This window comes from Heterocephalus glaber, unplaced genomic scaffold (genome assembly GCF_053883595.1).
Source record: "Heterocephalus glaber isolate CG9 unplaced genomic scaffold, H.glaber_assembly_v1.0 deba00000281, whole genome shotgun sequence".
In the NCBI taxonomy this organism is placed as follows: Eukaryota; Metazoa; Chordata; class Mammalia; order Rodentia; family Bathyergidae; genus Heterocephalus; species Heterocephalus glaber.
Genome location: NW_028258139.1, coordinates 16,253,855 through 16,277,752, shown reverse-complemented (window position 1 = coordinate 16,277,752; position 23,898 = coordinate 16,253,855). Strand labels below are relative to the sequence as shown.

Here is a 23,898-nt window from a genome sequence, read left to right as displayed (position 1 = left end):
CTGTAATAAATTTTTTAAATTTAAACACTCACCATGTATTTTGATCACCCCCTGTGTATGCATCTGAAACATATTTATCAACCTAATGCTCCCATGAAAGTGCAACACTGCTGAAATCCCTACAGTGTGCGTCCTCATTGTGAGGCTGGGCAAACCATCACTTGCAACCCTAGACATGGTCGCTATTCTGTGGGAGGTGTGGCTCTTTCCTGTCTTTCGAATCCACATTTACAGACATCTTTTGATGCATAGAAAGTGTGTGATTGGTGGGGTGCTTACACAAGTGGGATTGGGCTACATCTACCACTCTGCAACACACTGCTTCATTCAACAGTACGTTTGGGGGATCTGTCCACACTGAGGGAGAGATATTTTTTGTTCCCTTTAGATGCTTCTAAAGGCCCAAGTAAGGAAAGCCAGCCCTGCTGTGTGCACCTTGGAAGAGTACAGATAAGGCTTCCTGGTGTTCCACTTCTGGTGCAAGTGGACCTTCCTGGTTCATTGCTTGTGTAGGCTCAAGCGCAGGCAGCTGAACTTGGAGAGACTGAGAAGCAGTTGGCTGTGCACCTGAGCATCGCCTGCCCCTGGCCCAGTGCTTTACAAGGTGCCCCTCTCTGGGATACTGTCATGGGAGACCACAGAGGGCAGTCAAGAAAGCCTTTCCCTAGGAGCTTGGGCTTGGGGTTCCAGGGTGCTGAGAAGTCCTCCCGGTCCCCACCTCCCACAAGCTCAGGGGTCTCCAGAGGCCCATATGACCTCCACTTACTTGGACTATTTATCATCTTAGGGGCCAAGGAGCAAGATCTGTTCACTCAGGCAGCAGCAGAGTACCTGGAGCTGCTTCAGCGGGAATGGTGTTGGAAGCGGGTGTGTGCACTTCCCTCTCCAGCTGCCCTTTGGGTGGGACAGTTCTGGGGCCAGGAGCCCACTCAGTACCACTCCCTTTCCTAAACATTCTCCTTCCTAAGTCACCACACACCGAAGGTTGAGCCTTCTACCTCCCAGACAAGCTGCTGCCTCAGGGCTTGGTTGTGGGAACTCAACTAGAACCTGTCCCTTCTTGGGCCCGGGCCTCTGGCCAGAAGCCAGGTGTGTCCAGGTGGCTCCATGCAGTCCTGCATGCTCCAGGCTGGGAGGTGGCCAAAGGTGGACCTCTGTGGGGAGCAAGACTGGCAAGCCAAAGGCTGAGGGAGTGGGGGTCCAGACCTGCGAGTAGGCCTACCATGACCATCTGGCATTTCATATCCTTTGAAAAGGCACCCGTGACCTCGGGCCAAGACCAGCGAGCGGGTGCAGCTGTATCCCAGCCCTCAGGTAGGTCCCTTGGCTACAAACTCCGTGAGGCTGTGTGCAAAGCACCCTGCACAATGCGGCCCAGGTGCTGGCATGCTGAGTGACACCATCCAAACTGTGACCCCAACCATCATTGAGGGACTTATCCCAAGGGCGAAGGCTGTCTTCTTGGGGTGGCACTGCTGGAACAGCAGGAAGGACACATCTGCATGCCTGGCCGAACCTGACATTGCCCTGCCACTTCCTGATGTGTGATCTGGGCACTTGGAGGCTCAGTTTCCCCTCAGTAACAGTGGCAATGCTCCCTCATGGCGCTGCAGCTTAGTCCCTCACTTTCTCTGAACCCACTTAGAGTTGGCTTCAAATTCTGCTCAGAGTATCAGCCCTTAGATGCAAGGCCTGAGGGTGCTTGGGCAGAAGTGGTGCTCTGCACATGTAGAGGTGGGGCAAGGAGTGTGGAGCGCTAAGACAGGCAGTTTTGGGCCTCCTGGGCTGGGGATAGGTGCTATGCAACCCAAGTGCAGATCTCTCCTATGCCTGCGGCTGCCCTGAGCATACTCACAAGCACTTGTGTGGAAGGGGAAGAAGAGGCCTATATGGAGCAGTCCACACAAGGAAGCAACAGTATGAGGTAGCCGAGCCCGTGGTGGGTGCAGAGTGGCTGAGGACCACACTGTGCGGACAGGGGTCAGAGAGACACTGCATATGCAGGAAGGTGACCTGGAAACCTGGGGTGTCACAGGGATAGCCCAGTGCAGGCCAAGCCTGCTGGTCATGAGGTAGGGCAGTCCCCCCCTCCCTCAAAAGCAGACACAGCGAGGCAGAGGAGGAGCAAGGTAGGCCTTTATTGGAGAACATGTCAAAAACACGGACACACAGGCCCAGCATCCAAAGCCTGGCCTGCTGTGGGCACCCATGGCATCATCTCCCCTGCATAGGCTGCCCACAGGGCCTCTGGGAAAAGAAATGGCCCTAGGGGGACTCCAAAGACCAGGAGAGTGTGTGGGAGTGTGTGGGAGGGTCCCGACCCACCAAGCAGCATCCACCCTCACACTTGCTTTTTCTTCCTGTATTGAAAAGGAGGCAGCAGAAAGAGGACCCTCTGCCAGTGAAAGCAACACAGGGGACTGGGTCCTGGTTCCTGGGTCACGGGAGCAGGGGTTCCCCAGGCCTGCACTGGGCCTGGGATTCATCAGTTGCAGTGGGGCTCAGGGTACAGTGGGAAGCAGGGCCGAGGGTCTGTATGGGCTTCATGCCTCCTAGTGGACTCCCCAGGAGAAGGCAGGAGAGGGTTAGATGGCCAGGGTGAAGGCAGGAAGAGAAGATGGGCACACAGGAGAGGTGTTTGCACCCTTCAAGTGGGTGGCACCAGGCAGGCAGCTTCCCAAGCCCCACAGAAACAGGAACCCAAGTAGGTTCAGGCCTGCACCTCCAGGGCACGCACATGCACACTGGGCAGGCAGAACCAGGATGGCGGCAGCTCCTTACTCCTGCTGTCTTCCTGGAACCGAATGTGGAGGAAGAAGTCGCCTGTGTAGAGGAAGAGGAGGGCCCCGAGGCAGGCCGACTGGCCTGATGGCTGCACCTGATCAAGAGGAGGAAGAGGCATCAGCCTGGACCAGCACTACCCCTCCCAAACACCGGGAGACCCTGGAACCTGCCTGGATATGGGGGTAACAGGGAAGGGGTGGGCCACCCAGGCCTGGCTCCCATGCCCCCTCCACAGCTTTTTTACTGTGCCACCGGGGCAAGTGCTGCCCCTCTCTCAGTCTGTTTTCATCTTTGAAAGGAGCTACTAGCATTTCCTTACCTGAGTGCCCATGTAGGGGTTCACGGGGATTGGAAGGGTAGAAATTGGGGGAGTGGGTGGGATGCAGGTGAACAGAGAGTGCGGCTGTGCCAGGGCTAAGGGGGCAGGTGTGAGCAGACAAGATTGGAGCTCATGGACTCCTCAGTCCCCTGGGGTGTGCATGCAGTGGCACTGGGAAGGGAGGACCTGAGGACATGAAGTGGGCACAGCGGGGAGGTGGGAACACAGTAGAAGTGGGGTCTAAGCCACCGTCCAGAGCTGGCCTGCACAGTTCCCATGCTCCATGCTTTGCCACCCTGAGCCGCCTTAGGGAGGTGGTCATGTCCTGGCGTCACTGCTCAGGGAGCCCTCAGAGAGGAGCCAGCCTAGTCCATGGCAAGCTGGGCAGGCTCGGCACTCACATGCACGAGGAGCCCCTGTGCCTGCCGATCTGCACCAGGCTTAAGGGGACAGTAATCATGGGGCCTGCGCCCCACTGGAGACCACCCTGTGCCCACTGCTCACCGCTTCAAGGCAGAAGGTGCTGGAGCCCACAAAGGACACGGTGTCCTGTAGGTCATAGTTGCGCACACCATTCTGGTGGTCCTGGAAGGGGACCACAGTGAGGGCAAAGGGTCCCACGCTGCGGGGGCTCTGGTTGGTCAGCCGCACCTCCAGGCGCACAGGGTCACCTACGGGGCAGGCAGCCGCTGCATCACAGTCACACAGCTGTCCACCCACCAGCACATCTGCAAGGACACAGGACAGTTAGGGGCTGCACCCAGCACTTGTTTATTCCTCCCTCCTTCGCCTATCGAAGGTGCTGCCCTCCATGGCAACCAGGATGCCGAATTCATCTGTCTGTGCTGGTCCCTGCCCTCCTGAAATGGGGTCTGGCAGAGATAGGCATGGGGTGGGGGGTAGCACTACCCTGCAGGGGCTGAGCAGGCCGTGAATATCGTAGGGTCTAGGCAGGCCTCTCAGAAGTGTCTGGAAGGGGCAAATTCTGGCCGTGGCTCCCAGAGTACTGACCCCTGTCCAGGTGACAGACACAGGAACCACAGGGCTGGTACTGGGGAAGAGCTTCCTGGGAAGGCGGCTGGCAGGACAGGTATCACCTGATTAGGTACCTGCCACACACACCTCTTTTCACCCTACTTTTTATTAGTGCATAGTGGTTATACAGACTTGTGGGATTCATTCTGGCAAATCTGCACATGCATATAATATACTTTAATAATCTCCCTCATTATCCCCTTCCCAATCCACGTGGCCGAGTTTCACTTTTTGGAGGAGTTCAGTATATACAATACAATGTATTTTGATATCCTTCATGCCCATTACTGGCCTTTACACCCCTCCCCCTTCACACATGCCTTTTGATGCCCTCATGCCTGAAGCTGGGGTCAAGGGAAGAAGCAGAGGCCAGTGAGGGAATGACCCATCCAGCCTCTCTGGCTGAATCTGGGTCATGGGGACTCAGACTCCTTCGAGGAGGACAGTGCTCTTACTCCTACCAACTCAGAGGCATCAGGCAGGCAGGAGGCTGGGGTGACAGGGACTGGGGCCGGTCTGAGGTGTGGGGAAGCAAGGCTGACCTCGAGAAGAGGCTTTCCTCCCTCCTCAGGGAGCACATGGGCTCCTCTGCCCAGTTCCCAGGCCGGCCACTCAGAGCCAAGTGTTCTGCAGTGGGGTTGGCAGGGGTTGGGGCTGCCCCAAGGCTCACGCCATGCCTGGCCTCTAGGGTTCCTGGGCTGGCAGGGGAAGACGGCCGAGACCACGAGAGTGAGGAGTGAGGGGCCAGATGCAGAGAGGCCAGATGTGGGGGTGTAGGCCCTCTGCTGGCCTGGGCCCTGTCCCTAGGCATGTCCTCAAGCTTCCCCAGGTAGAAAACCCACCTCACAGCCACACAGCTGGCTGCCCTCGTGCCCACTCCTATCTACATGCCAGATCCTTGGGGCACTAGCTGTGCTAGACCCAGAGGCCACATGAATCCCTCAGCAGCATCATTCTCCCATACATTTCCTGCTATGCCCCTCTCCTTGCTAGCACCTGTAGCCAACTTGACCAGGAGCTCACATATGAAGAAAGCCAGGATGTGAGAAAGCTCACAACCCCGTGAGAGAAAGTGCAGTTGGCTAATAGTTGGGCTGCCCTGATACTCTGCAGTGACAGAGCACTCAGGCTCACTAAGGGGCCCAGAGGTGTGGACCCCTCAGCCCAGTGCAGGCAAAGGGGATGGCATCAGGAGGAAAACACACCTTTCTGTTTTCCAATGTAATTTTAAGGCCATTATTTGCCCTCAACACTCTGCTTTTGCTACATCTTGCACCTTTGGATGCACAGAACCTGTGAGCTGAGTCAGGCCCAGGCTAGGGTCTGCTTAGGGGCCCGAGTGGCTGTCCCCTGGCCATCTGAAGTGCACACAACATGCTCAGCAGTGCTAGGCACACAGAAGGCAGCATGCGGATGGTCTATTATTTCTACTAGCCACTCCACCCTGCTGAGACCGGAGCTAGGATCTGAGGGACTCTAGGGTGACTGGGGCTGTGGGGCCCCAGGCATGTCACTGCATCTCCTAGGGCTCAGTTCCCTCTTCTGTCAAATGGAGCTGACACCAACACCACTGTGATGAGACAACGTGACGGACATGATACATTTCTCTGTGGGCCACAGCATGACACAGATGTACATTTGGGTTCCAAAAGTGCCCCTTTGGAGGGGTTCAATGGTGACATCACCCTAACTCCCATCTGGGCAAATGGTGAGTGAGGGACTAGAGTCTCGAGGGCTGGCAGCATAGTGACTTCTGTCCCCAGCCTCAGTTTCCCACACGTGAAATGTGGCCCAGCACAGGGAGCTGGCCATCAGCCCTTGGCTGCTCTCCCTCCCCTGGTCATCTTGGGGCAGGCCTCAGGAAATGTTTTGCAAACAGGGAACCAACCAGGCACAGTCTGAACCTTCTGAATAAAATGGGAGCAGAGAGAGCAGGTGTTGCTCAGCCTCGGTGGCTGGTTCCATTAAAGGAAAGATACAGTTATGCGCAAATCAGTGAAGGGTGACTGGCTCATTACATCTCTGCTCTCCTTTTTCTCCCCTCTTGCACAGAACTGTGTAGCCTGCTAGGGCAGCCGGGACTGGTTCATCTGCCCAGCTGCCCCTGCCTGCCCAGGATTAACCCTTCCTAGCTGGGCTCTGGGAAAGATAAGGCCCATGGAGCCTCACAGCCAGCTGTGAACGCAGCTCCTTTCCAATCTTCTCCCGCCCTTTTCTCTAAAAGGGGAGGAGCGACTTGGCACCTGAGGTCAACCAGGCGGCAGGGTCTAAGGTAGAGTGGGCCTGGCCAAGCAGGAGGCTAGGCTGGGCCCCAGCCTCCCCCTGCACTGTCATTCTGAGGGATGGAGGCTTCTCTAACGCATCTGGGAGGCCAGCATGTGATCGTGACCTGCCGAGCGGGGAGATGGGTGAAGGCCAGAGGGGAATGCAGTTGAGCTATCATTTACATGCTGTACAACCCATCTACCAAAAGTATACAGTTCCGTAGCTTTCAGTATATCCATAGGTATGCACAACCAACATCACCTTCAGAACAATTTCGGCATTTCTGACAGAAACCTGACAGGACCGTTTAGGCCACCTTGACCCTCCTTACCTCTAGCCCGACTCTAGATTTTCCTTCTCTAGACTTTACAATGTGGGATCATATAGTGTGCAGGCCTCTGTACCTGGCTTCTTCCACTTAGCACAGTGTTTCTAGGTCTATCTGTGTGGTAGTGTTTCGTGTCCTCCTCCCTTCTAGGATGTCACCACGCTCGACTGGATGGAGGTGTAGCAGCACGTTTGTTCAAGAGGCATCAGTTGCTGGACGTTTGTTCTCCACCTTGTTCTGTTCTGGGAAATGCTGCAGTGAGCTCAGGTGACCCAGGGATGGATGCAGGTTTCCATCTCACAGGGTACACAGCTGACTGTATATTTGCTGGGGCAAATGTCACTCTGATTAGCATAGAGCTCACACTCCCAGAAGCATGCATAACTATATGGCCCCTCCTTCCCTTCCATAATCCATGTCCTCGTCTGTTCTTTGGGCGCTGGCCATCCTGGCTAGGACGAGGGGCATGGCATGTGGCTTTTGCTGGCATCTCCCTGACATCCCTCTCTGTGCCCAGCCAAGCTGCTCTGTGGTGCTCATTACCCCGGAGACAGGCTCTCTGGCCCCTGCCAGCCTGGCAGGGATTGAGGTTGGCCTTGGATGCAGGTCCTGCATGTGCCTTGTGAGGACCTGGTAGGATTCTGAGCCACCCACTCTTTGGGGATCCCTTGCACAGGCCCAGGGCACACATCATCTGTCTCACTCAGAGTGGGGCAGCAGGAAGGAGCAGAGAGGGAGAAGAGTGGCTCCTCCTCCACCCAGCTGCACCACCGGCTTCCTCAGGAGGTTGGAGAAAATGTCTAAAATCTCAGCAGGCCCCAGGGGTGTGTGCAAATCACCTTTCACTGGCAAAGAGGAATGACCTGTGCTTTCTGGCCCACCTGACTTACCCAAACATCTGTTCACTTCTTTCAGACATAGCTGCTGAGACCAGCACAGAGTGCCAAATCCTAGCCAGGCTGTCCTCCCTTCCTTGCCCCGATTCCACTGTCCTGCTTTGGTGACCAGGGAAGCCAGGTCTGGTAGGTGACTTTGGAGGCAAATGTCAAATTGGGTTAAAAGATGCAGATTTAGTAACCACGCAGTAGGAAGACATGATCAGTCAGAAGAATCCAGTGCTCAAGGTCCTATCAAGCCCGCTCCAGCAAAAGCATATTTAAAATTTAAATTCTAGAAGACATGCACACATTTACTTAGTTTACATGAATCTTGGGTAGCCCTAAATTTTAGACTCAAACTTGATTCAGAAAAAGCTTGCTTTGGAATCGGTCAAGTTACTTTGTCACTCTAGATGAAAGAAAAGAAGTTGATATGGAAAAAAATAGCGACACCCCAGCCTGTGAGATGGGAGCTAAGCAGGGGGTCGCAAGCTATTGGTTTCCACACTCCAACAACACTGCCAACTGTCCCCTGGGGAGGCACTAGCGGGTCTAGTATAAAAACTGCTAGGTACTCAGTCAACCAAGCTGGAGGCTTTCCCTGGTTACCAATGAAAGCCAAGGAGCTGACCTTTTCACCCTGGTGGTTAGAAAGCTCAGAACCAAACATGTATCAACTCAGAGCCCCATTATGGCCCCTAGTAGCTGTATTTGTTTTTATTGGAAATTTGCGCCTTTACATAATCTCTCTTGGTTCTTATTTTTTCCCCCTTCCCCTGCCCTCCCTTCAACCCCTCCATCCCTCCCTATTTACAAAGACTTTGCTTCCATTTTTACATTTTCTCATATTGATTCCATTTCCTTCTTTCCTTTCACCTACCCCTCCCACATCCCCTTCCCCTTTGTTCCTTAGTAGCTGTATTTTAGTTTCCATGAAATTTATTTGCACTGTCCTGGCTGCCTCGGTGTTCTGAATCGATTCAAACACTGACCTTTCATGGTCATTTTGACTTTGGGGAACAACCAGAAGTTGCACAGCACCAGATCTGGTGAATAAGGTAAATGAGCAAACGCCAAAATGCTTTTATGAGCCTGCCTTTCTTTGGATGGCACTGTGCAGCTGCATTCACCATATTTTTAACCACACCTCATAAAGACACTTACAAAAGAGGACTTCCAGAACTGCTTCAGAAAGCAGCAAGAACAATGGGACAGGTGTCTTCAAAGCAGGGGGTAGTATTTGGAAGGAGATTAATGGCAATATGTTTTTAATAAATTTTTTAAATTAAGACATTCATTGTATATATTAATCACATTGCATATGTTGAGAGTGAGTGTGGAAAAGAGGCCAGAAGCACAGCTAATGCCCAGGAGGAAGGGCTGATGTGAGAGAGGGTCTGATGCACAGAGGCACCACATGGCCCTGCCTGTGCCCTCCCCTCCTCCAAAACCCTCATGCTGGGAGGGGCACCTCTGTCCCTGTGCTAGGGCCCAAGCCAGGCTCGGAGGTGGAGACATGGCATGGAGGATGGAGAGGGGCCACCAGTCTCCCCAGGTGCAGAGAGGCGCTTGCTGAGGGCATGCAAGCTGGGCCTCCAGACCTGGCAGGACATGCTTGTACCACCCAGCATGGGGACAGAGCAGGGCTCTTCCTCCTCAGCCACCATCAGGGCCCACACAGCAGAGCTGGTGCTGTACTCTCCACCAGCCAAATGGCATGCATTTTTAACAGTTACTGAGGTAGCTAATTAGTTCATAAACCAGAATGCCTCTTCCTCAGCGTGGGGGGCTTGAGACCACATGTGTAATTACCCTGAAGCCAAGAATGGGTCCTCAGGAGCTGCTGCCTCTCGTGGGTAAATAATTTACTTTTACAACTTTTCATTAAAGATTAAAGGGACTTAAATTAAAATTAAGGCAAACCGGCGCTGCAGAGACCTGTGTGCTTACAGTTCTCCGAGGGAGGATCTTCAGCCTTGCAGGGTGTGGGAAGGGACAAGCAAGTGTGGGAGGTGACTTTTAGAGGGTGATGGCTTCCTAGCCTGCAGCTGCTGGGACCCTGGCTTGAGTGGAGGGACAAAACGCCCAAAGCCAGCATTACCATCAAGTCCCTGGTCTCCCTCTTTGTCCACAGGCCAAGATCCCTGGAATGCAGGGCAGGGGCTTTACGCCTGCGATGTGAGCACTGACAGTGGCTGCAAATTAGGCGCTGAGTTCAGGGGTCGGGGGGCCCCTCCAGGAGCCAGAGCCTTCACTCCCTGGGCTGGGGAAAGGCAGGCACCCAGGGAAGGAAGTGTTGGGCTTGGGCCTGGATAGAGGGAGAACACCCAGCAAAAAGAGGACCATGGGTCCCACAGAACCAGCTGCCCACCCCAAAAGAGTGGAGGAAGTTCTCGGTCAATGCAAGCTGAGCACCGGGCCCCTCGTACACCTGTCTTTCGGCAGGTGGGAGGCAGCAAGTCCGCAGGTGAGAGTCTCAGCACTGAGCACACACAGGTGACCTGCCCATCGGCCAAGCAGGCCCTAGGCAGTCCTGGCATCTGCTGTGCTAGTCAGAGCTTCCCTCTAGGGTCAGCATAAATGACGTAGCTGAGCAAAGGAGAGCCAGAGGCTTCTGGATAGAAGGCAGCTCAGCAGACCAGAGCCTGGCACTGCCACAGTGCCTGCTGTGTGACCTCTAGCCAGTGATGTACTGCCCTAAGCTTGAATTTACAAATCCATAGCACAAAACTCAAGTACGTCACCAGACAACAGCCTAGTGACGTTTGCCCACACCAACTGCACAAACATGTCTTCACTTAAGACACTCAGCCATGTTCCAGGATGGACATGGTCCCACTCATGTGATGGACAAGGCCACTGTGGGTGAAAGTGACTGGGGCACGGCTCTCAGCATAGGGCTCCGCACTTAGGACACATCTACTCTGCGCCTGTGCTGGGCTCCTACGGCCCTCTATTGGCAGCACCCCCCGCTCTGTCTCAGTTTCCGTGAGGGGCTGGCTCTCCTTGATCTTCCCATGAGAAGGTGCTGGGTGAGGAGGCCGGCTGGGTACTCCCCACACCACTCCTTTCCTCCTGACAGGGACAGACAGCAACCCCGGCTTTCCTGGGAATGAGTAGTGAGCGTGTGACTGAGTCCTGCCCAACAGAATGTGGAGGAGAAAAATGACACCTCCTCCGAACCTGACCCATAAGCACAGCCCTCCTACAACCCATGTGGGGCTGAAAGAAGAGCTAAAGAAACCGAGGAGTGGAGGAGGGAGAAGCCGCAAGATGGGCGGGGCCTGCCGCCCAGCGGGGGCCCTCCACCTACTCTGAGTCAAGCCGTGTCCTCACCCAGCTCCAACCTTCTCACCGTCTGGATCACACGTGGGCCCTGCTGGCTGGCGGCTTGGAGAAGCCCAGCCCTTCCTTCCCCGGAAGAGGTACATGCTGGAGAGAGCATGGTGACTCGGGGCATGGGGCAGTGGCCGGTGTCAGCCAGGCCTTGCCTCTACCTGGGAGCCTCCAGGAGCCTTCTCTCCAGGGGCTGGCTGCTGTGGCGCCTGCTGCTCCTCTGTAAGCCGCCCAGAGAGGCACTGGCCCAGAGTGAGCTGCCTCCACCAGCAGACGGGCCACTCCCACACAGCCCATGCCTCGCAGCACCTCCACCCTGGCTGTCAGCTCTTTGACCGCCCTGCCGGAGGCGGGCATGGAAAACAGGTCTCTGTACCCCTTGACCCGCCCAGTGGGAGAGGCAGGAATGGAAGAAAAGTAGCTTCTGGGGGAGGACGTACAAGGGGTGATCAATATATACAGTGAGTGTTTGAGTAAAGCTTTAAAAAAATTATTACAGAAAGACACATTGCCATGAATCCACCTCAAAATACTCCCCCTCGCGTTGAATACTTAGGCCCCAGTTCTTGCCACCTTCTGAAACAGTTCTGGAAGTTCTTTTTCCTGAGTGTCTTTTCATGGCTGCCTTGATATCCTGAATTGATTCAAAATGTCTACGGCAATTTGTCAAATAAAAACATAACGTGTCCTCATCTACCTTATTCATCAGATCTGGCACCATGTGACTTCTGGCTCTTCCCCAGAGTTAAAATGGCCATGAAAGGCCAACATTTTGAATTGACTCAGGGCATCGAGGCAGCTACAACAGTGCAACAGTTCAGAAAGTGGCAAGAACAATGGGATAGGTGTGTTTGAAGTGAGAGGAAGGATTTTGAGGGGGAAATTATGGAAATGTGTCTTGTATGGTAATAAAATCTAAAAATGTAAGCACTCACTGTATCTTATGATCACACCTCTAAAATACTCATAAGTGTAGGGATAAGTGCTGCAACTGCTCCTGCAGAGGCCACCTGCCTCCCTCCCTTGAGGTCACTCTTCCCCAGCTGCCACTCCCCTGCATTGTTGCCTCTCATGGTCACAAGTGACATGCTTACCCCCTACTTCTGTTGGACTGTTCAAAACTGCTTCAGTGGCATCTCCTTTGGGAAGCCTTCTAGAGCCATATCTCCCAGCCCTGCAGTGGAGCTGTCCCTTGATGGAATGACTCCCTTGATAACAGTAGCTCCTTAAGGACAGTGCTTAGGGCCTATTCACTGCACTAACGGACAAGCGAATCAATGACCTCAGCCCTTTGGTGGCCTACTGTGTGGCCTCAGGTAAAACCCTAAACATCTCTGAGCCTTTGCTTCCTCATCCGTTACAGAAAGGACAGGCTGGATGATTTGAGAATGGGCTATTTCATGGTCTCCTCCCTGGGCTCAGAATCCTAAGCCCATATTTGGACCTTCTTTCTGCTAAGTGAAGGTGGCACACTTGCTTATGCAGTGCCAGAGCTTCCCTTCTTCACTGGGCCCATCTTCACACAGCCTGGAGCCTGGCACCTGGTAGTAATGGGTTGACACTTACAGGGACAGACTCTGTAAGTGGTGACAGCCAAAGCTTCACATGGAACCATGAAGTCCCACAGTACAAAGAGATCAGTACTGAAGGGTGTGGCACTAAAGCAACTTCCAAGTGGCTAGTGGCCTAACCACCAGGCAGGCAGCTGTGGATAAACAGGGTGGCAGCAAGCGTGCTACTGCAGCACCCCACTGGGGGTGGGGCATGGCAGCTCCTGGCCATGCCTGGCAGCCAGAAGGCTGGTGAGGAAGTGGGCAAGGAAGCTGGGCTCTTGTGTCCCTTCCACCCAGGCCAGCTGGCTACACAGATGAGTACAACACAGCTCTACTCAGAGGTTGAGGCAATGAAAGCACATTAAACCCAGAATGGGATGAGGAGTGTCAACTCTAGACCCAGGCACCTGGGCTGGGAAGAGAAGGGGCCATTGGTGCTTTGGCTGTGGACTTTACCTCTATCCCAAGGATCAAGGAGAGGCCTTCCCCAGTCTGGGCTTCTCCAAGCAGAGCTAGAGGGGCCAGAGACTGTGAGGAGGAATTTACTCCAGGCCCGACATGCAGCAGACTCCTGCTCCCAGGCACAGCAGGCACCTGAGAACAGGTGTTGATTTACCAGGTCCTGAGGGCAAACTAAATCATGACTCCCAGGCTCCTGTCTACTGTTCCTCTTTGTCCTCTTACACTCTGGCCACCTCTTCTCAGGCTGCAGCTCCTTGGCTTTGGCTGGGCCCTTCTGCATGCAGCACCCTGTACTGTAGCATCCATGCACGGCAGCCCTGCAGCATGAAAGGGCCCCTGAAGCTGGCTGGGCCACTCCTTGAGCCAGAGAAGAGAGAACTCACTGGGGCCCCAGTACTAGCTGTGGCCTTCTGCTCCTGGGCTCCTGTGGGGCTTCTCTGACTGGGCCCTTGACCTGGAGGGGGCAGGACTTGGGATGTGGTAGAAGGGCTCCCCGCCCTGTGCAGGGCCAGGGGAATGTCCCAGAGGAAGGATGTGCCCTGTGAGCTGGCCCTGGAGGGTCCCTTTGGGAGTGCGGTGGCCAGGCCTCTAGCCAGTGGTATGCCATGGGCCGCCCTTGCCCTTGCCTCAGTGCCTTCCTCTGTGGGATGGATGGTGATGAGAGGATGGAAGGGGTGCAGGAAGAGTCCCCAAGATCAGGGGCATAAGAGTATCACAATGCTCTCCATGTGGCTTATGTGTGTGCATCCCCTGCAGCACAGGGTCACCAGAACTCTCCCAGATAGCACCTCTCTCAGCCTGGAACACTTCCTCAACCAGTGCAGCTGTTGACCACTCAGCTCAGCCATGGCCTGGGGCACCTGCCTAGGCTGGGACTCCATCTGGATGCTCACACTAACCACTGCTGGCATCCAGTGAGTCCACTCAGGCCTCTGAGCAGCAGCATGTGACATGAGTAGGCAGGTCATCACCCAAGCCAAGGGCAAATCCAGCACAATAGCCAGGAGCTCGTACTCTTGGCCAGGCAGTGCAGCCCAGGCTCCGGCCTGCTCTGAGGGCTGCAGACAGTGAGTGCAGGGCAGGAGGCATCAGCCCAGGCAGCAATGGGCAGGTCGGCAGGTTGTGGGGTCATCCTGGGGAATGGCTGGCCTGCTTTCTGTTCCAGCTGATCAATGTACCATTTAAAATAGCCCAGCCCAGCCCAGGGAAAACCGTATGGGCAGTAAATGCAGTCAGCCCGCCACCCAGCCATGCAGCTGAAACCTCTGGCCCAATTCTGTCAGGTGTTAGCCTGGAAATCACAGTGGATTTCTCAGTTGTGAAAAGAGTGGGGGCCAGAACTAAACAAAATGCATCTTTGCAGGGGTCTGCAGACCCCCTTCATACACAAGAGCTGTGCCTATGTCACCTGGACTGATCAACCTTGGCTCTTAGATAAACCTGGCCCTTCCAGGAACCAGATCATTCATAAGCATCCCTCCTGCAGGTATCCGTGCCCTCTCCACTACTCATTTCTGTCTCTGCACACTGCCCACCTGCTTCCAATACCAGCTTGCATCCCTGGCAACCAGGTTGGCCTCCCCTGTTTTATACACTGAAGTTGTTGACTACCTTTGTGGTATTCCCAGTGTTCTACCTAGCTATATAGGGTTCTTTGCCACAGTCCTGAACAGGACTCATCCAATACTAGACTACATGTGACCATTCATCCAATTTATCTATCCCTTCATCCATCCATATGTCATCCATTCTTCTATCTGCCTACCATCCATCCATCCATCCCTCATCCATTCTTCTATGAATCTATCCATCATCTGCCATTCCATCCACTCTTGCATCCATCTTCTATCTTTCTATCATCCATCCACCCATCCATCCATCCATCCATTTTGCCTTTCCCTCCCTTCCTTCATTTGCTTTCCATCAGATTTCACAATAGCTTTTTCTGTATTTTCCCCATTTTGCTAATGTATTCTCCTTTTCCTTCAGGGTGGAACACTCCAGTACCTGACTCCACTGATGTTACTGCTACAAACCTTCCTTACTTCATCTAGATGTCTTTATGATTCCCCTGGTACTTGATGGTACCTTTAGTTGGTTATTTAAGTCAAACAGGAAATATTAAACCTTATGTCTGCCACTTATTGGCTATTTGTCCTTTGGCAAAGCATTCATTTTACAAGTCCCTGAATCCTCATCTGGACTCTGGCCTGAGGATGACTGCAAGGATGAGAAGGTGTCAATGTCCCCAGAACAGGGTGTTGGGCAGGTCTCCCTCTCTTCCCTGTCTGCATCACAGCTAGAGGATAGTGAGTTTTCTGCTCATTATTTCCTCAGCTGGAGAATAACCATGGTGTTCTGGGTGTCTCTGGCACTCTGCATGTTCCAGTCCCCTTTTTGGAACATAGTAGGTTTTCGATCTGAATCTTGACCTAGGAGGTCAAGCAAGAAGAGAGACCTTGGAGTGCCCTGAACTCAGCACATCTCTACAGGATAAGCTGGGCCCATATGGCAGCCACCATCAATGGTGTGGGGGGAAACTCCGGCTGCTTCTGCTCCAAGACACACTCCTGACCCCTGGCACCTTGGGGAGGAGCAATCTTTGGTTCCTGTTCCATAAAACAAGGTGATCAAACTAATGACTGCCAGAGTTCTTTCCCCATCCACTGCCTGGTCTCGGCCGCCTGCATAACAGCAAACACCAAGAACTGGTTTGTTGGCACAGACCATGGGTAGTCATATCTGCCCCAGAGAGCTGAAAGCCCATGGGGGACACTGTGATGCCTACCTAGACACCTCTCTGCAATGAAGGCCTTCGTTCCTGGTACTGGGGTACTGCCTGAAGACAGCCCCCTATGAGACTGCCTTGTTCAGAAGTGCAGCGAGGGTGTCCCCTGTCACCACCACTGCTCAATATAGTACTCAAAATGTCAGTCAGAGAAAGCATGCAAGAGAAAGGAACACAAGGGATACAAATAGGAAAGGAAGAAGTAAAATTATCTTTGTTTCAGATGATATGATTCTTTACCTACAAGATACAAAAGTCTCCACCAGAAGACCTTTACACCTGATGAACATATTCAGCAAAGTGGCAGTATCCAAAAATCAACACCTGACTGGGCCGGGGATTTAGCTCAGTGGTTCCAGTGCCTGCCTTGCAAGCGTAAGGTCCTGAGCTCAATACCTGGTACCAAAAAAAAAAAAAAAAAGAAAAGAAAATCAACACATAAAAATCAATTGTGCTCTTGTATATCAATAATGAACCCTCTGAGAAAAAATCAGGAAAACAGTTCCATCCACAATATCTTCAAAAATCATTAAATATCAAGGAATCAAGGTGACCAAGGGGGTGGTAGAGCTCTATAATGAAAACTACAAAATTCTGAAGAAAATTGAAGAGGACATTAGAAAATGGAAAGATATCCTTGTTCTTGGATTGGCAAAATTAATAGTTAAAAAGGCCATATTACCAAAAGTGATCTATCAATTTAATACAATACCTATTAAAATACCAACAACATTCTTCACAAAACTAGAAAAATAATCGAAATTCATATGGAACCAGAAAAGACAGAATGCCCAAAGCAATCCTGAGCAAAAAGAGCAAAGTAGGAAGTATTGCAATATTGGATTTCAAGTTATACTACAAAGCTGTAGCAACAAAAACAACATGGTACTGGCACAAAAACAGACATGTAGCCTAAGGGAACATAACAGAGGACACAAAAATAATACCTACAGCCATCCAATTTTTGACAAAAGGCCCAAAATATGTTGTACAAAAGATAGGCTCTTTAACAAATAGTACTGGGGAAACTGGATATCCACATGCAGAAGACTGAAACTAGGTCCCTGTATTTCTTTATTTTGTGCTAAAAATCAAGTTAAAAAGGATCAAAGATCTAGATTTCAAAAAATGGAAACTTTGAAACTTCTGGAAGACAGCACAGAGTTAACCCTTGAAACAATGGGTACTGACAAAGACTTCCTGAACAGAATTCTAATAGCACAGGAAATAATACCAAGAATCAACAAATGGAATTATATCAAATTATAAAGCTTCTGTACAGCAAAGGAAATAGTCAACCAAGTGAAGAGACAATGTACATAATGGGAAAAAATTTTGCCAGCTACTTTTCTAATAGAGGACTAGCATCTAGAATATATAAAGAACTACAAAGAATTAATCTCCCTAAAACAAATCACCCAATGAAAAACTGGGCAAATGAACTGCATAGCTACTTCTCAGGAGAAGTAAAACTGGCCAATACTTGTAAGTACATGAGAAATGTTTGATATCATTAGCCACGTGAGATGCAAATCAAAACAACCCTGAGATTCTATCTTACCCCAATCGGAACAGCTATCCTCAAGAACACAAAAAACAACAAATACTGGCAAGGGTGTGGGGAAAATGTTAACTCTTCTGTACTGTTGGTGGGAATGTAAACTAACATAATCACTATTGAAATTAGTGTGGAGATTCCTCCAAAAATGTAATAATAGAAATTCCATTTACCTAGCCATCCCTTTCCTGGATATACTTCCGAGAGTTAAAGTCATCATATTAGTGACACATACATAGCCATGTTTATACCAATGGAATTCACAATAGCTAAACTTTGAAAACAGCTTAGATGCCCATCAACAGATGAATGGGTAAAGAAAATGTGGGGTGGACCCTGCCTGGGGTACCCCCCCATCCATATCTGACCTGCCTGGGTTATCAAGGCTGGTCCCCTCATCCCAACTTGGGTAACACCTAGGAGCCAGCCCCTCTCCATCCTCTCTCTGTGCCTGCCTGGCTTGTCCCTCTGCCTGTCTCTCTTCTTCCCACAGTGCCAACTGAGGCCACTTCAGGCCAATCTCGATCCTCGGATGTTTGAGGGACTCAGAACTCAGCTACACCCTGAGCAGCCCACCTGCACCCTGCTGAAAGCAACCCCTGCTGGGACAAGTCTCATTCTCCATGCCAGGCCCAAGAGACCCTCCTCACCTCTGCCATTCACTGAGCTGAGTGACTCGACATCCACTTCCTCATTAATGCACATGCTCTCAAGGTATTTTTTGAGCACCAGCTACATGTCAGGTTTCCAGACAAGGGGTGGAGGCCTGAGGCAGGAGCACCTGGCATGGAAAGGAAGGAGCAAGAAGCTTTGTTTGGAAGGGAAGATGTTGGGGGTACAATGCAGCGCCTGGTCCCTTTGGGTCATGATAGGGAATGAGCCTGACAGGTGGGAGAGCTGGACCATATCCCGGATCAGCCAAGTGAGGTTTGGAAATGGCTCAAGCCACTGTTGATGAGGCTGAGACAGGTTTCTAATGCCAAAGTTGGTGTTGCTTCTACCCCCTCAGAATCCCTCCCCAGGCTTCTCTGCAGCCAGATGCATACTTGAAAAGGCAGGAGCAACCTTGGTTGGACTCCCCCAAATTAAACTCATGTCCATGAGCAGGTGCTATTCTGACTTGGAATGAAGGACTATAAACCCAGCATGTGCATCGGCCAAGTGCCATCCCAACCCCACAGCAGCCCTCTGAGCAGGGAGGCTCCCATCTTATAGGTGCGAAAGCCACGGCCCCACGAAGTTAGCTTGCCCAGGTTACATAGTCCTCAACTCCTGCCTCCTCCCTTCAGGTCTGACAGGTGTGGAACCAGAAAGCTCACCATGCCTGCTATGGGGAGGTGCCCAGCATCATCACTGTCCCCTAGACAAACTTCCAGGCCAGCAGCCAGTCACCAAGCACCTGCGTGGTGTGAGATGGGTTCACAGCCCAGGCTGCTGTATGAGCCACTCCCACCTCCACTGCTGCAGGCCACCGCTGTCTCCCCTTAAACACTCATGTGAGTGTGTGCATGTGTAGGCACCGTATGAGTGCATGGAGGTGTTTGTGTGTGCAGTCTGTACACAGATGGGGAGTGTAGTCCCAAGGCAGCAGCCTGGGAGGCGGCCAAGATTGCAGGCCTGTGGGAAATGGCCAGACTGGGCTGTATGGTTGGGGAGGAGAGGGGATTTGCCCATGGATACTTCACTCTGTGTCCTTGGAACTAAGAGCCTGAAGAACAGGGAAGAAAGAGAGTATGATGGCAGCACAATGAGGGCTTCCCAGGCCAGTAAGGGCATCAGAGACCAGGTCTGCTCTGCTGGTCCTCTCTCCTGGCCAGCCTATCCCAGGGCAGCAGACAGTGACTGGGGCTCAGAGGCTTCCATGCCCTATACTCCAAAAGACACTCAGCTTCACTGCAGAATGAGCAAGATTCTCTCCTTGACCAATCTCTACTCAGGCTCCTCCTCTTCAACTAGACCTTAACTTTTGGCCTTCTTGCCCATCGCTGCATCATCTGGTTTTTGAAAGAATCCTGCTAAGTTACTGTATTCACCTTCTGCATCTGGATAGCTTCCCCTCTATATCCCAGCAAGAATCCTGTTGGGTCTGCTTCCTCTTAGTATACTATTTGTCACCAACCTGACCCTGCTCCCAGGCTACAAATCCACAATTCCCTTGTGTTCAGAACTGGGTTCTCCCCCCTCCCTGACTTCAGGATCCCGCTGCAGTGACCCTACCCTTATCTAGAGCCTCTCTGCACAGAATTCCCCTGACTATTCCTTATCAAATGTCTGGCATGATATCTTCCTTAACAAAGCCTCTGATGAGTCCTCAGAGGCCCTGTCTGCATAGGGTCTCCCTTGCCTTCAGGTTCCCCAGCTAGAGTGGGGTACTCTCTGCCCCCCAACCCCTAGCTGTGTCTTTCAGAGGGAGCACTCTGCCTGACCAGGCGACTGCTGCTTCCTCACCCAGTGTCTCCATGCTGGGTTGAGAGCCAGGCGCAGCTAAGCAGAGGGGGCAACTCAGGACCCTCAATCCCACATGGCCCTGATGCTAGAGGACTGAACACACACAAGCCTTCCAGCCAGAGTGCTTCCCTCCACATGGGCTCAGGCCCCAGGCCAAGACCCTTCAGTGCAGGCTGCCCAGATCCTCCTGGGACTGTCAGGAGAGAAGCTCTGAGAAGAGTCCTGAGATCCAACCCCCACCCCCAATAAACTGGCTAAACCTCATGCAAAAACCTATGAGGAGCTTATCAGCTGTTTACCTACTGGCTTCTCATTAACTGAAAAGAAAAAAAGAAAGACAAAAGTGTCCCTGGAGAGGCAGGCGGGAGAAGCAGTGAGGGTGGTGATGAGATGCTGGTGGATGCCGCCTGGTCACTTCCTCATCCCTGGGTGAAGGGTGCGGTGGGTGGGCTGGGTGAGGGTCAGCAGACCCCAGGCCTGCGTGACCTGGAGGAGGGAACCCACACCTGTTCTGCCCGAGCTCCAGGGCCTGCTGTGGGTGCTTGGGAACATGTACCGAGCCCTGCAGCAGCTGGTGCCTGTCTGCTCACCTGACCATGCACCCAGGGTACCATCTGCCCAGGACACCTTAGCCCTATCTAATCAGGGTGGAGGATGTTGGTGGGTTTATAGGAGCAGCCTCTTCCTCAGAGTCAGGAGGAGGCTCCTAACCTGACAAGTGAGATCATTTAACTAGGGCCCCAAGCTCCCATGAAGCCTAGGAAATGCACCAAAGAGCCTGTCTCCTGGATTCCTCCCATGAATTTCCTCAGAGAGGCAGGCACTTGCCAGGCATCACGTCAGTCACATTCCACCCACAGCCCACCTTGAGGCATGGGATCCTGGAACCCTTGTTTTTTCTGGTCTGGGAGCCACTGAGGGTCCCCCTGGGAACCCCTGTTTCACTAGCTCAGCAAGGGGCACCGGTCCACACAGTCAGCAACCAGAAGCCAGGCAGCACTTGCTCTCCCAGGCTCCAGGGCCAGCAGGGTGCATCTATATCTATATCCATATCCATATCCATATCCATATCCATATCTATGTCTATATCTATAGTGACTTATATCACTGGGCTCCACCCTGCCTCTACTGTAACCTCTGATGCGGGTTCAAGCTCTGAACATGGGCGTCCATGCTCCTCCCCCAGGGTGTGCTCTGGTCTCCAAGAGCCAGCCAGTCTGCTCTGCACAGGGACAGTCGGCCCAGGAGCCCTTGCCCTGTGCTTGGGTACAGGACAATGGTGCTATCCCCACAAAGCCCCCAGAACCTCTCTGCTCCCTTCTGCTGACCATAGTGTCCACTGAGCCAACTTAAGGCATCCTCCACCCTCCCAGCATTACCCTCAAGCTTCTCTCCATGGCTAAAGCAAAACCTGGGAACTCCCTTCCCTCTGCGGCTCACCCTGGTCCCATGTCTGTCTGTCACCTTGCTTGGGTTCTGCCTCCCTCATGAATTCTGCATTTTGCCAGGGAGAACCTGTCTCCCCAGTGCAAGGTGCAGCACATACAGCTCTCCAGTGGCCTTGTTGACCCATGGGAAAGCATTAGCCTGCCCCTACTCTGCTGAAGGTTAGTGCACTGTCACCCAGCATGGGCTGGTGAGGCTGTCTGGGTTTCCACTGGAGATGGTGCCTGCCGTGGCTCTCAGTGATAAAGTCTAGGGGCCCCTGCACACTGCAGATATAACAGAAATCAGTATTTTGGGGCAAATACCAAGCCTGAGAGTCCAGCTTAAGGAATTTCAGCAAATATGGCCAACTCTTTAGCAAGGAAGACCTGGAGCCCAGAGACCAGAGCATTCCTTTCCGTGTACTGTCTCAAAGGCCAGGAATGGAGGACATGACTGGAGATGCCAACTCAATGAACACTGTGTGGGAAACTGGGCTTGGGCAATTCATTGTGTACATGGGGTGTCGGGCATGTTTCTGAGCCACAAGATTGGACCCCAGACCTCAACATAGAGTCTGGAGATCACAGGGTGGACTTGCTAGCTATTCTGTGGCCATTTCAGTGCCACATGTCTTTAAACAGCAGGGTCAGGGTGGCTCTCTCCTGTGACCTCTTTATGTGCTGGCACCACTGGGTGAGAAGCTCATGGGTCCTTGCAGCAATGGATAAGCAAGTAGAGGGTTGAGGACATTAGGGGACCCATGTGGGGTCCCCCACCTCTACCCTATGTCTGTGTCGGGCCACTGTGACTTTGCTATGGCCAAACTGGCTCCCCTCATCTGCCCAACACACTCAGCCAGGCCCCCAGGCTGTGCCCTCACACCCACCAACGCCTACCCCCTGCTTTCCACAGTCCTGGTTGCCACAAATACTTTTTTCACTTGCCTCTCTAGGCTCCCTCCTGTTTATGCTCTGGTACCTACTTCAAAGGAAGCCTTTTGTGTGTGTGTGTGTGTGATACTAGGGATTGAACCAAGGACCTTCCCACTGAGCTACATCCTCAGCTCTTTTAAAAATTTTTTTTATTTTGAATGTACAGTGTATACCGACCCCAGGTTTAAACAAAGAGGCCACTGGGGCTAGAATGCTGCACACAGGAGAGATGCAGTCAGAGAAAGTAGTCAGTGACTGCTGGAGCTTCCAGAATAGGGTTGGACTTTGACTATTCTGGGTGAGATGGAGGCCCTGAGGGAGATGTCAGGGTTGACTTTTATTTGGCAGGCTCTCTCTGGCTGTGGTGAGCACAATGGAGTGAGGTAGGTGAGGAGTAGACCAGGGAGGTAACAAGTTAGGAGTTCAGGGAGGCGGGGGTGGCTTGTAACAGTGACAGTAGGTGATAGTCGAGAATTCAGTCAAGGTGACACCTGGAACTAACCACCACAGTGACTAATTTGCAGAGACATCACAGCTCACATACCGAGTGATCCACTAGTGGGTCACTCTAGGTAGGAAGGCCCTTTTTTCCACAAGGCCTCAGGACCAGGATGGAAAGGAAAGTTCCCATAGCTCTAGGCTCCACTGGAGGCTCTGCCAGCCTTAAGGAGAGTGCACCCTTGCACACCTTACCCATTCAGGCTCAGCCCCATCTGTAAAATGAAGAATGGACCAGAGGACACCTGCTCCACCATACCAAAATGCAGCCAACTACAGCTCACCGCACAGCCCTGGGGAAATGCCCCAGGTCCTCACAAGTGTCCCTCAAGGCCAAGGCTCAGGTAGGCAAATCCATGTGGAAACCAAAGCAGGTATCAGGGTGGGTGAGAGAAGATTCCAGATAGAGGAACAGGAGCCATGGAGCAGAGGGAGAAAAGTGGGTTTGAGCCTCAGTAAGTGGCTTGGAGGGGCCCAGACTCGCCACAGGGATGAGGGAAGTAATAAATGCAACTGGGGGGGTACTTCAGTAATGATGACGCATGAGTAACCAATAAATAAGTGGCAAGAAGCCAGGGGTCACAGGTAATCACAGAATGCAAACTGAAAGTTGCAATACCATCCTTTTTTGACTTAGTAGACTGGCACCGATTTTTAAGGAAAATAAAAGCTGCTGCTGGCAAGAGTCAAGGGAAATGGATATTTTCATACACGGCTGATTAGAGTCTAAAAGCTGTAATATTTATGGAGGGCAATCTCATAATAAGTAGCAAATGGCCTTGAAAAATATACAGGCCCTTTAACTTGGCAATTTCTCTTCCAGAACATTATTAATATGGGCAGACTTGGGCTGTAACACTGCAAAGTGGAAAACTACATAGTCCAAAAGCATAGAGGGATGGGCTAAATAAGTTAGGGAACATTAATATAAAGGAACACTATGCATCCATCAAAAGTCATTATTCAGATGTACATCTGAAAAAGACACAGACAATACACATTAAGTGAAAGCATAGAAACATACATAGAAAATAATCTAGACAGCCATGTGCTCACTTAGCAGTTACCATCTCAGGATGGTGAGGATTTCTGGTAAGATTCAATTTCTTGTGTTCACCTATGATTGGATTTTTCCTAAAATGAGCATAAATCACTTCTTTATTTTAACTTACCAACAGTAGTTTTTTGACCAGAGAGCTCATACTGCACTTTTATTCTAATCTTTGTACTACTTACATTAAGTGTACACTAATATATATTGTATCTAGTGTTATGGGTTAGATTCT

At 52.1% G+C, this 23,898-nt stretch overlaps 1 protein-coding gene across 11 annotated transcripts in view; it reads right to left on the bottom strand.

Annotated features, from left to right (window-relative positions):
- Nucleotides 1–2,119: 2,119 nt before the first annotated feature.
- Trappc9 (trafficking protein particle complex subunit 9) overlaps nt 2,120–23,898 on the bottom strand; it is a 737,148-nt gene continuing 715,369 nt past the window's right edge. For all 11 annotated transcript variants that reach the window (XM_087187236.1, XM_087187240.1, XM_004837901.4 and 8 more), the window contains 2 exons: nt 3,608–3,831; nt 2,120–2,878 (listed from right to left, as the gene is read on the bottom strand). In XM_087187236.1, coding sequence (XP_087043362.1) covers nt 2,711–2,878; nt 3,608–3,831 — 392 coding nt within the window. In that variant the 3' untranslated portion in view covers nt 2,120–2,710. The remainder of the gene's footprint in view (nt 2,879–3,607; nt 3,832–23,898) is intronic.